The sequence below is a fragment of the Cervus canadensis genome, chromosome 28, assembly GCF_019320065.1.
Source record: "Cervus canadensis isolate Bull #8, Minnesota chromosome 28, ASM1932006v1, whole genome shotgun sequence".
Lineage (NCBI taxonomy): Eukaryota > Metazoa > Chordata > Mammalia > Artiodactyla > Cervidae > Cervus > Cervus canadensis.
Window position 1 is genome coordinate 21,650,256 of NC_057413.1, and position 12,688 is coordinate 21,662,943.

General features: G+C 36.8%; 2 protein-coding genes and 1 pseudogene across 2 annotated transcripts; all 3 read left to right on the forward strand.

Moving 5' to 3' along the window:
- The first annotated feature begins 294 nt into the window (after positions 1-294).
- LOC122429437 (olfactory receptor 10C1-like) lies at positions 295-1,254 on the forward strand. The gene has a single exon (XM_043449733.1). The coding sequence runs from the start codon at positions 304-306 to the stop codon at positions 1,252-1,254; it is 951 nt and encodes a 316-aa protein (XP_043305668.1). The 5' UTR covers positions 295-303.
- Positions 1,255-2,297: 1,043 nt separating this feature from the next.
- On the forward strand, positions 2,298-5,173 carry LOC122429249 (serine/threonine-protein phosphatase 2A 55 kDa regulatory subunit B alpha isoform-like). Its single transcript, XM_043449485.1, has 2 exons — positions 2,298-2,302; positions 3,040-5,173. Exons 1-2 carry the CDS (start codon positions 2,298-2,300, stop codon positions 4,442-4,444), a joined length of 1,410 nt encoding a protein of 469 aa, XP_043305420.1. The 3' UTR covers positions 4,445-5,173.
- A 4,420-nt stretch (positions 5,174-9,593) lies between these two features.
- On the forward strand, positions 9,594-10,529 carry LOC122429422 (annotated as a pseudogene).
- Positions 10,530-12,688: the final 2,159 nt, after the last annotated feature.

The following is a 12,688-nucleotide window of genomic DNA, read 5'->3' on the forward strand; positions in this document are numbered from 1 at the left end:
ATGGATGAAACTGGAGCCCATTATACAGAGTGAAGTAAGACAGAAAGATAAAGAACATTACAGCATACTAACACATATATATGGAATTTAGAAAGATGGTAACGACAACCCTATATGCAAAACAGAAAAAGAGACACAGAAGTACAGAACAGACTTTTGAACTCTGTGTGAGAAGGTGAGGGTGGGATGTTGCGAAAGAACAGCATGTATATTATCTATGGAGCTTCTTAAGAGTAATATAAAGATTTATATTTCTATCTGAAAGAATCTTCCTGATAACTTTGCTTTTCTTTTCTTCAGGACATGAACCTCAATTGTTCCTTGTGGCAAGACAACAGCATGTCTGTGAAACGCTTTGCATTTGCCAAATTCTCTGAGGTCACTGAACAGTGTTTCCTTTTATTTACCCTCATCCTACTCATGTTTTTAGCATCACTGACAGGCAATGCTCTCATAGCCCTTGCCATCTGGACCAATCCAGTCCTCCATACCCCCATGTACTTCTTCCTGGCCAACTTGTCTCTCTTGGAGATTGGATACACTTGCTCTGTCATACCCAAGATGCTGCAGAGCCTTGTGAGTGAGGCCCGAGGAATCTCTCGGGAGGGATGTGCTACACAGATGTTTTTCTTTACATTATTTGCTATAAGTGAGTGCTGTCTTTTGGCAGCCATGGCTTTTGATCGCTATATGGCCATATGCTCCCCACTTCATTATGCAACACAAATGAGTCGTGCAGTGTGTGGCCATTTAGCAATGGTTTCATGGGGAGTGGGTTGCATAGTAGGCTTGGGCCAAACAAACTATATTTTTTCTTTGGACTTCTGTGGCCCCTGTGAAATAGACCACTTCTTCTGTGACCTCCCCCCTATTCTGGCACTAGCCTGTGGGGATACATCCCATAATGAGGCTGCAGTCTTTGTTGTGGCCATTCTTTGCATTTCCAGTCCATTTTTATTAATCATTGCTTCTTATGGCAGAATTCTAGCTGCTGTGCTGATCATGCCATCCCCTGAAGGCCGCCGAAAAGCTCTTTCCACCTGTTCTTCCCACCTACTGGTAGTAACGCTCTTCTATGGCTCAGGATCTGTCACCTACTTGAGGCCCAAGGCTAGCCATTCACCAGGGGTGGATAAACTCCTGGCCCTTTTCTATACTGTGGTGACATCCATGCTCAACCCTGTCATCTACAGCTTACGGAACAAGGAAGTCAAGACAGCTCTTCAGAGAACTCTGGGCAAGAAAAAGTTTTGACTCATGAGTAGATACCAGAGGAACATACAAATTCTTCTTTGCAAAAGATGCACACTCAACCTAAAAGGAAAGAAGAAAGGAAGGAGGGAGGAAAAAATATTGTACTTTTCAAACTATTTTGTAAGAACATTCTTTAATAACAGTGATTGTAACAATGATTGTAATTTTGGAAACAGTTCTCTTCCCATAGCTAAAGTTCTGACTGCCAAATTCTAGAAAGAAGTTGGCTATTAAAGAATTTAATAGGAGAGTCTAACACTAGACAGGTTTTCCAAAATATTTCAGTTTAAAAGTATAGGTCTAGAGTCTAGATTGCCAGATTATATCTCAGAAGCTTGGCAAATTCTCACCCTATATTCTTAGGCATTTTCTAGCCCCTGAGGGCCCATCTGACTTCTGCTCTGGTCACTAGGGTCTGTCCCATAAGACTCCTAATTCCCTAGTAACTCTGTGACATGTATTACTTAATTGTTTGTACATTCTCTAGAGTTAAAAAAAATTTTAAGTTGTGTGTGCTATAAAAATATGTAGATATCAGAAAAAGTAAACTCTTAAAGTCAGAGGTATTTGTTGCAGAATATTAAAAGAAAAATATGAGAAATTTTTATGGAGAGCCCTCATGGTCAAAATGTTTTTAGAAATAAAGAGAAATCACATTTAAATCCAAGGATGGAAGATGAAAGCTGTACTAAAAATAATTAATATAAATAATTGTATTTAATACAATATTTAATATAAATAAATAAGTTTTTATGTAATTTATAAAATTTACATATGTGCAAATGAATCCTAACAGAATGTACTTGGAAATCACCCAAAAACTTGCTCTTAAGAGAAATGAACATGGCTACAACACAATCTAGTAGCTCAAGGCATCTGTTAGATGCATTTCCTTGGATTTGAACATCTTGACCTCAGGGAGGTGCTATGATCTATGAGGGATGAATAACTACTCGTACAGTAGCTATAATATGACAGAAAGTGGAGAACTGTGCTGCTACTATGACTTAACTTACAGTATCAGAAGAATAAGTTCTGGGAGAATGATGTATGGTATGGTGACTATAGTTAATAACACTGTATTGTATACTTGATATTTGCTAAAAGAGTACTGTAGATCTTAAGTGTTCTTACCACACACATACATAAATGATAACTATTTGAGGTGATGGGATATGTTTCTTAACTTGATTGTGGTAATCATTTCACAAAGGACACATATCAAATCATGTTATATACTTTATATACAATTTTATTTGTCAGTTTTACCTCTAAAAGCTGAGGGGGAGAAAGACTGTAAAAATTCTACAGTCAGGGTATAGCAGTGATGTTCACTAATGACAAAGATGTGTTTTACCAGATATATGCATTTTACCAAAACCTATCCAATTCATTGTTGACCAAAACATAATACATTGTGGTTATTATTTATGTGTGTACAATAATTAAGAATGGAAATAATCTGAACGTGCAAAAATAACCACTTAACAATTATGCTATAGAAATAGGCAGGAATTATATGCAGGCAATAGAGATTATTATTTTAAAGTGTACTTATTAATCTAGAAAAAATTAATGATTTATTAAGCATTAAAGCAAGCTAATAGCAATCTGTATAAATTTTAATGTATGCTTATTAATCTAGAAAAATTAATGATTTATTAAGCATTAAAGCAAGTTAATAGGGGGGGCTTTTTTGCGGCTCTTCCTTCCGGTAATTCCTATTTTTCTCCCTTCTGCAAGCCTTCTCCGGTGTTTCTACAAATAAATCTATTTTGCACCAAGAAGGAAGAGTGCTTTACAAGTTAAAATACAATGGGGACATAGTGTATTTCTTTCCACTGTGGGAGCTGGAGGAGGGAATGATATTCAGTGGTGTTTTTCTCAGGTGAAAGCAGCAGTAGATGATGATGTAGCAGAAGCAGATATAACTTCTACAGTAGAATTTAATCATTCTGGAGAGTTACTAGCAACCAGAGATAAAGGTGGTAGAGTTGTCATCTTTCAGCAGGAGCAGGAGAACAAAAGCCAGTCTCATAGCAGAGGAGAATATAATGTTTACAGCACCTTTCAGAGCCATGAACCAGAGTTTGACTACTTGAAAAGTTTAGAAATAGAAGAAAAGATCAACAAAATTAGGTGGTTGCCCCAGAAAAATGCTGCTCAGTTTTTATTGTCTACCAACGATAAAACAATAAAGTTATGGAAAATCAGTGAAAGGGACAAAAGACCGGAAGTGTATAACTTGAAAGAGGAAGATGAAAGGTATAGAGATCCTACTACAGTCACTACACTACGTGTGCCAGTCTTTCGGCCCATGGATCTAATGGTTGAGGCCAGTCCACGAAGAATATTTGCCAATGCTCATACATATCACATCAACTCAATTTCTATTAATAGTGATTATGAAACGTATTTATCTGCAGATGATTTGTGGATTAATCTTTGGCATCTGGAAATAACAGACAGGAGTTTTAATATTGTGGATATCAAGCCTGCCAATATGGAAGAGCTGACAGAGGTGATTACAGCTGCAGAATTCCATCCAAACAGCTGTAACACATTTGTATACAGCAGCAGTAAAGGAACAACTCGGTTATGTGACATGAGGGCATCCGCCCTCTGTGATAGGCATTCAAAACTGTTTGAAGAACCTGAAGATCCCAGTAACAGGTCTTTTTTTTCTGAAATCATCTCTTCAATTTCTGATGTAAAATTCAGCCATAGTGGTCAATATATGATGACTAGAGACTATTCGTCAGTCAAAATTTGGGACTTAAATATGGAAAACAGGCCTGTGGAAACATACCAGGTGCATGAATACCTCAGAAGTAAACTTTGTTCACTGTATGAAAATGACTGCATATTTGACAAATTTGAATGTTGTTGGAATGGATCTGACAGTGTTGTCATGATTGGATCTTACAATAATTTCTTCAGGATGTTTGACCGGAACACAAAGCGAGACATAACCCTGGAAGCGGAAGCATCACGAGAAAACAATAAACCTCGCACGGTTCTGAAGCCACGCAAAGTGTGTGCAAGTGGCAAGCGAAAGAAAGATGAAATCAGTGTTGACAGCCTAGACTTCAACAAGAAAATACTTCACACAGCCTGGCACCCCAAGGAAAATATCATTGCTGTAGCTACTACAAACAATCTGTATATATTTCAAAACAAAGTGAATTAGGGTTGGCCTTCCTAGCAGAAGAACCCACTTCCTGCTTAGTTGAGATAGTTGAATCTAGCATTCGTACTTAAAAAAGAGAGAGGTCCATTGTGGCACCCCTTTTCCAGTGTTTGACAATGTGCCATTCGACAACACATTTTCCATAGCTACATGGAGAAAGCTCTGTGGATCCCTCCCTGTGGTGTTCTCCATGTCTGCTAGCCATTTAGGTAAGGGTAGGGCACTTTTAATTTAAATGACTTCTTGCACCATCTTGCCTAATGGACTAGATTGGACTGTGTCAACATTGATTTACTCCACTTTTTATGCCTTCCATTGTGATGACGCCAAACACAGTGAAAGCCTTCAGTCATGCTTATGGGATTTAATTGTGTATCCTCATTACTGTATCATTTGTGGGGTACACCCCTCCTCCCCTTTTTTAAATTAAATACAGCTCATTCTTACTGTGGCTTGTAGCATTCCTCCTCTCTGGCCTCCTGGACTCTTCCCCTTCATCTCTCTTCCCCTTGCCCCTCCACCCAGTCTTGGTGGTGGTATAAAAAGGAAAGAATGAAAGCACACAAACGAGTCAGTTTGGGGTCAGTGGTAAAGGGAGTACATGTTGCGAACAAATGTTTTAATAACAGTTGGCTGTAATCACTCCTTGCCGTGTCTGGCACTGAAAATAAGAAAAAAAAAAATACTACTACTGAATAAAAGTGACAAAGAATGGAAAAAATAAATAAATGAAGCAAGTTAATAGCAATCTATATGGCATTAACATTTTGTTAAGTTTTATAAGTTTGAAAAGATCAAAAACTTGACAACTTACATGTAAAAGAATCAGACCATTACATCTAATCACACCATATGCAGAAATAAACTTACAGTGGATTAAAGTCCTAAATGTAAGACCAGAAACCATAAAACTCCTAGAAGAGAACATAGGCAGTAAGGTCCCTGACATCTCTCTTGACAATAATTTTTGGATCAACTCCAAAGGCAATGGCAACAAAAGCAAAAATAAACCAATGAGATTACATCAAATTTAAAAGTTTCTGAAAAAAAAAAAAAAAAAAAAAAAGTTTCTGCACAGTGAAGGAAACCACAACAAAATAAAAAGGCAACTACAGAATGGGAAAAGATATTTGTAAATCATATACCCAATGGTTTATCCAAATAATATCCAAAATATACAAAGAACACTCAATATAAAGCAACTGAATAACAAAAAAACAATCCAATTGAAATATCCTGCTGCTGATAAGTCACTTCAGTCGCGTCCGACTCTGTGCGACCCCATAGACAGCAGCCCACCAGGCTACCCTGTCCTTGGGATTCTCCAGGCAAGAATACTGGAGTGGGTTGCCATGTCCTTCTCCAACGCATGAAAGTGAAAAGTGAAAGCGAAGCTGCTCAGTCGTGTCCGACTCACAGCAACCCCAGGGACTGCAGCCTACCAGTCTCCTCTGTCCACGGGATTTTCCAGGCAAGAGTACTGGAGTGGGTTGCCATTGCCTTCTCCAATAAGGACCTACTGGATAACATACAGAATGCTACTCTGCAATATTGGAAAAGAATCTTAAAAAGAACAGATATATGTATATTATAACTGATTCACTTTGCTGTACAGCAGAAACTAACACAACATTGTAAATCAACTATACTCCAATAAAAATTCACTTAAAAAAATCTACGACAAAAAATAAAATAGAACAAACCTAACAATAGGATGTGAGAGTCGGACTGTGAAGAAAGCTGACAGCAGAAAAATTGATGCTTTTGAACTGTGGTGTTGGAGAAGACCCTTGAGAGTCCCTTGGACTGCAAGGAGATCAAACCAGTCCATCCTAAGGGAGATCAGTCCTGGGTGTTCATTGGAAGGACTGATGCTGAAGCTGAAACTCCAGTACTTTGGCCACCTCATGCAAAGAGTTGACTCATTAGAAAAGACCCTGATGCTGGGAGGGATTGGGGGCAGGAGGAGAAGGGGACGACAGAGGATGAGATGGCTGGGTGGCATCACCGACTCGATGGACATGAGTTTGAGTAAACTCTAGGAGCTGGTGATGGACAGGGAGGCCTAGCATGGTGCGATTCATGGGGTCGCAAAGAGTCGGACACGACTGAGTGACTGAACTGAACTGAACTGAACAATAGAAGAGATTTGCTACCAACCTCAATTCAGTAGGTAACTAATTATACACAAGAAGCATTTCCATAGAGAACCCTGTCCCAAGGAAATTCCTCTGCTAACTCATCTGGGATAAGCATAAATGGACTGTTTAAAAACATCACTCAAGAGTCTTAGAAATATAATAAAATTACACACTCACAAAGCATTCTTGATATTAGCCTCATTGTCTTCCTAATCTTGGCTTTTTTCTTTCTGGCAGCATTGTATCAAATTGTAAACTCACAACTTCTGAAGCTAATTCTTAAATAATCAACTGCATACTACACTTTCTCTCTTTGAAAATTTGAAAAATTCAAGTATGTTCCTTCCTAAATCCTTTTTTATTAAGTAGTATTTATCTAAATAAGGTAAGTAAAAAGACACTTATTTTTTAAACTATGCATTCTTAAGGACTGTAATCTGTGTACATCACAGTACTTAACATACGTAGGGAAAACAGACAGCATTTCATTTCTGAAAGACGTCTCGAAACTTTGGAAATAACTAGTTTGGGGCCTATAGAGAGCAACTAGATTTCTCTTTGTAATCAGTCTTTCTCATTCTCTCACTTAAACCAAACTTAAATGCATGTAAATTTTAATAAACAGTAAAGCTGACAGATACTAAATACCTGAGTGAAATGTGAAGTTTTCATTCAATCAAGCGAATATTTTTAATACATAGTCAAAATTTGATGAGCTGACTTATCCACAAGTTTCATCCACATGTTTTAAAGTCAGATTAAGAACTTTTCTTTCTTCTCTAGTATTTTCCTATACATAATAATCACTGTAAATATAATAAAATATTCTGTGATGAAAATTACATACAAAAAGATACACTAGGATGAAAATGTTAGTGGAGATACAAAGGAAAAATCAAAAGAAATAGTCCGATGCTTTATTAAAGTGACTTTAAACATTCATGGATAAATAGATCCCTATACAGTTAAATAGTGATGAAAACTCACTGCAAGTAGATCAAAAAGTAGGATTAAAAAGTCATGGAATCCAAGAGTTAACAGTAATGAAATATGAGAATGGCATGGAAAAGATTAGAGATCTAGTATACAATCCCAGAGCTTAATTGTACATCTTGGAAACTCGAAATCCTGAATTTATAGTCTTATAATCTGTCTACTTCATTGAAGGAATTCTCACTTTCTGATCTTTAGAATCTCCCTAGTCACTAGTAGACATTAGTGATGAATGATTAATAATATCTTGAAATATGGGTGCTAAAGTTTCCTTTGTCAGAGGACTTGGGAATAGTTATTAGATGATTTAATAGGTATAAAATGCTTCCTGTAGAGTTTGGCACACAGGGCTCATTAAGTATTACTTGAAACTATTATTTTATTTTTGTATTGCACACATCTGACCTAGGGATAGTGTGGAATCGAAGAGTCATAATGACATTTTAACCCTGAGTAGCTTCATGTGACACCTCACAGGAAGGCTTTGAGGATTCAATGAAATAGAAAATGTGAAAACTGCTTTGCAACCTGCAACAATGTAATCTGTTGTCCCTAAACCAATAATTAACTGTCAGGGTAACTTAGAATTTTGTCACCAAGGTACATGACTCTAACTTCCTATCTGAATATCTCTCACTTGACAGATTACAGACTTCATGAAACACACTTCATGAAACTAAAGGAAAAGTATTTAAAAATCTCATTACATTATTAACTTTCTCAAAGTATTGCTTTACTCAGCTAGCTAATTTTTGTTGTTACACTATGCCTCTTATCTTAAAAAATAATTTTAAAGGAATACAGCCTCAGGATGTAAAATAATGTATAGTTATGAATAAGTCCCTGATGCTAAATTATAATAGAGAATTTTCTCCTGATCCAGTTTCCTGGACATAAAGGTTGCATTTGTAACTAAATACAATTAAGTAAATCATTGATAACTGTCCAAAGTCTCATAAAAACATGATAAGCTCACTTGATAAAGAAAAATTCTTATAAGACAGATAATTAAAATTTAAAATAAAAAGTCAAATGCCCAGTTTGAACGAAGTAATTATGCAAGAAAATTTACATCCCAAAACAAATTTTTGAGTATGAGAAAACATATGTCATAGCTAAATTCTCTCAGTTTATACTTCAGGAAACTAACATGAAAGTGTTTACATTTCTTGCTCAATTCTAAATTACGAAGATGGATTTTAATAAAACTAGCCTTCATAGTCCCCATGGGGATGATACAATTATTCAGCTATAATAATATACTTGAATCTGGAAAGGCTATCTTGATAAGTCTTACAGTACTAGGTTTTGTCTGACTCCTTTTGCTATTGTTACCTCAATATTTTTATTTTTCTTAATATTTCAGTACTGGCTTGTATTAATAGCATAGTGTTTTCATAAAACAACCATCTGATTCCTAGGCCCCAAGCCATATCTACTCTATCAGACACCTGGATATAGAAACCAATAAACTTTAATTGCCTCTTCAGCTAATATTTATGCAAAAAAAGTATGAAAATCATTACTTTGGAGTATCTGAAACAGTCACTTCTTGGCATTTAATCCTACCAGTGGCTCAGCGATAAAGAATCTGCCTACAATGCAGGAGACCTTGGTTTGATCTCTGGGTTGGGAAGATCCCCTGGAGGAGGGCATGGCAACCCACTTCTGGTGGGCTACAGTCCATAGGGTCGCAAGGAGTCAGACATGACTGAGTGACTAAACAACAACAACTATATCCTAAGGATACAGTTACTGTCATCTTTATTATACAGAGCAGGAAATTCAGTTTCAGAAAGGCTGGGTTACTTGCTTTGTTTTGTAATGTCATGAAAAGCAATTAAGTCACCTGGTGTCACATATTTTAAGTTATCACCTCTACCCAGTTTACTGTAGCCAATCTTCTGTGACCAGATGCTTAACTGTGCACACTGCATAACTGTGTTTTATCATTTCTCAAAACCTTTCTACCTTTCCTGCCACTTCCCTGCTATAGGTGAAACAAACTGAAAATAATGGATCTGATAAACAAAAGCCATCCCGAAGAATTTTTTCTACTAGGCTTTGCTGACCGTCCTTGACTAGAGCTTCCTCTATTCATTATTCTGCTTATAACATACCCCATGGCCATGATGGGAAACATAGCCATCATTCTGGTGTCCAAGTTAGAACCCCGTCTGCACAGCCCCATGTATTTCTTCCTCACCAACCTCTCCTTTTTGGACATGTGCTACATGACAAGCACTGTCCCTCAGATGCTCTTTAACCTGGGAATGTCTAAGACAATCAGCTATATGGGGTGTGCAGTTCAGCTTTACTTCTTCCACATAATGGGGGGCGCAGAATGTCTGCTTTTGGCTGTTATGTCTTTTGATCGCTACGTGGCCATCTGCAAGCCTCTACACTACACCCTCATCATGAATCAGCGCGTCTGTATCTTATTAGCGGCCACCGTGTGGCTGAGTGGAATGATCTTTTCTGTCTCAGAGGCCACTCTTACATTACAGTTACCACTGTGTGGTCGAAATACCCTGGACCACTTGCTGTGTGAGATTCCTGTTCTGATAAAGACTGCCTGTGGCGAAAAGGGTGCTAATGAGCTCACACTCTCTGTGGTGTGCTTTTTTTTGTTAGCTGTACCACTATGCTTAATTCTTGTTTCCTATGCTTGCATTGGACATGCTGTATTTAAGATTAAATCTTTGGGGGGAAGGAAAAAAGCCTTTGGGATGTGTTCCTCCCATCTCATTGTAGTCGTCTTGTTTTATGGTCCAGCCATTAGTATGTACCTTCAGCCCCCCTCTTCCATCTCAAGGGACCAACCCAAGTTCATGGCTCTCTTCTATGGAGTAGTGACTCCTACACTCAACCCTTTCATCTACAGTCTGAGGAATAAAGATGTAAAAGGGGCACTGGACAACCTCATGAGGAGCATTTTCACTTCCAAGTGAGAGTTGGCAGACATCAAATGAAATTATTTAACCATTAGGTTAGGTATATAGAGGTTTTTTTAATAACTCATTCTTGTCTCCTACTTTCTCAGTTCATGTTAGATGTCCTTTTTGCAAAATATGTCACATTCCTCATATTCTTCTAAAATGGTGTTAGGCAAGGGTGATACTTGGCTAATATGCACCAGTAACAGCACCCTTTTATTTGTGCAATCTATTAAAAATAGTTCTATTCTCGTGGGTAGATACTGAAATCATAACTGTGCTAAGTAGTAAAAGAAAAGAAGGCAATAATATAAATTATAAACTCATTTGTTCAAGCTAATCATCACAGCAAGCATTCACCAGTGAACTTCCTTGACTGAGTCACCTAAGAAACATCCCAACACTCTCTACAAGATTGGCCATGTCTAAATGGGAGCATGGCACCACTGTGAGACACTCTACACCTAAATCAACCATGAGTCTCAAGTTTATCAGCTTCAACTTAGGTAGATGCTACTGCTTCTTTAAAAACACATTGTGACTTGTTTAACAAACAAGTGAACAGTGTTTTTATTTTGCCTAAAAAAATGTATCATTAAATATTAAATAATATATATGGGAAAGGCATTGGTAAGTTTCTTAACATTCCTTTTAAATACCATAAGCATGAGCTTTCTGAATCAATGAGAGGAAAAGATACTGATAATAATGAACCACAAGGTGGAAACATACGGGGTAGCCTGAAATGCCTTTTGAAACTGTGCAAGAATCATTATGAGAAAGAAACAATTTGTATTTCTAGAGTGGAAAGCAGCTTGATTACTTCAAACAATATAAGTATCTCTTTGATGCTCTGAATCTGTATCATTAAAAGTTAAAAGTGCTAAACTTAGTTTCAGGACTAACACCCAACTTAACACTTTGTCACAAAATTAGTTACATATTTTAAAGCAAATTAAATGCTTTTGTAATTATTCAGTATAGAATTAATATGATGAGAAATACAGCTTTGTAATGAAGAAATTAACAAGCAAGAAAAATAACAGTGATATGAACTTTTCTGGCATGTGTTCTGGTATGATCAAAATCTAAGCAAACTATTGGATAGAAAATTGCATGTTATCCTGAACAAGAATCAATTGGAACTCATATCTAATTTTTTTTACAAAGAACAGATCTTCTGGTGCTTGATCGAGGTCTTAAACTAAACAGATTTTTTGGTATGTCTAGTTTGGAAAAATTCTAAATAACTTTAAAATTTGACTGATGGCTAAATGCAAAAAAAAGTTTTTAAATTTTACACATACACACACACACACACAGAGCAATGAAATTTAAAATTTTGTGATGCTAAATGATATCTCTGATCATTTTTATTAAATATATCCTTTGTCTAACTTAGTCTTAAATACATAGGAATGTGGGAATATTTAGTTTGGAGGGCAAAACCCAGCAACCCAGCTTTGTGTCATAAGCTTAGCTCTAGAGACTGTTTTAGAGCTGTTCAGATTTCTTCCTTAAATTATCTACTACCTCCTAGGCCTGTAAACATGACTCATTTCAGAATTGTGGGTGTTTTTGAGGCTCTGAAATATCAGGACTTCCTAAAGAAAATGCATAAAGATTTTAAAGATAAAGAACATTGAGCATAGTGGTGGTGGGAAAGCCACAGATATATGCTCTAGACTACTTCACAGTAGTCGTACATGTCCAGTATATTCCAGCATGAAGAATATTCTCATTAGCCACAGAGAAGTTCTGTTGAAGGAAACACATTATATATGAAGGTTAGTGTACTCTATACTTCATGTAAAAGCATGAGCAATCTCAAGATTGCCTTTTCAAGGAAGCTAATCAAAAAACTTTTCTTCTTTTCTCAGCCAAGCAAGTCTTTCCTGAAGAACAAAAGGAAGACAGCAAAGTATTGTAACCCATAGTTATAAAAATGCAGACATGTGGCTGATTCATATCAATGTATGACAAAACCCACTGAAATGTTGTGAAGTAATTAGCCTCCAACTAATAAAAAATAAAAAAAAAATGCAGACATGTATTTGAGAAAGGCTTTAAGGGAGAAATCAAAAAGGCTTAACTATGATTTGCTTCACACTGGAGGTGTCCTCAAATGTGCATAGCATAGTAACTGCAAAGCCTGCTTGGTTGCTTCAGATATT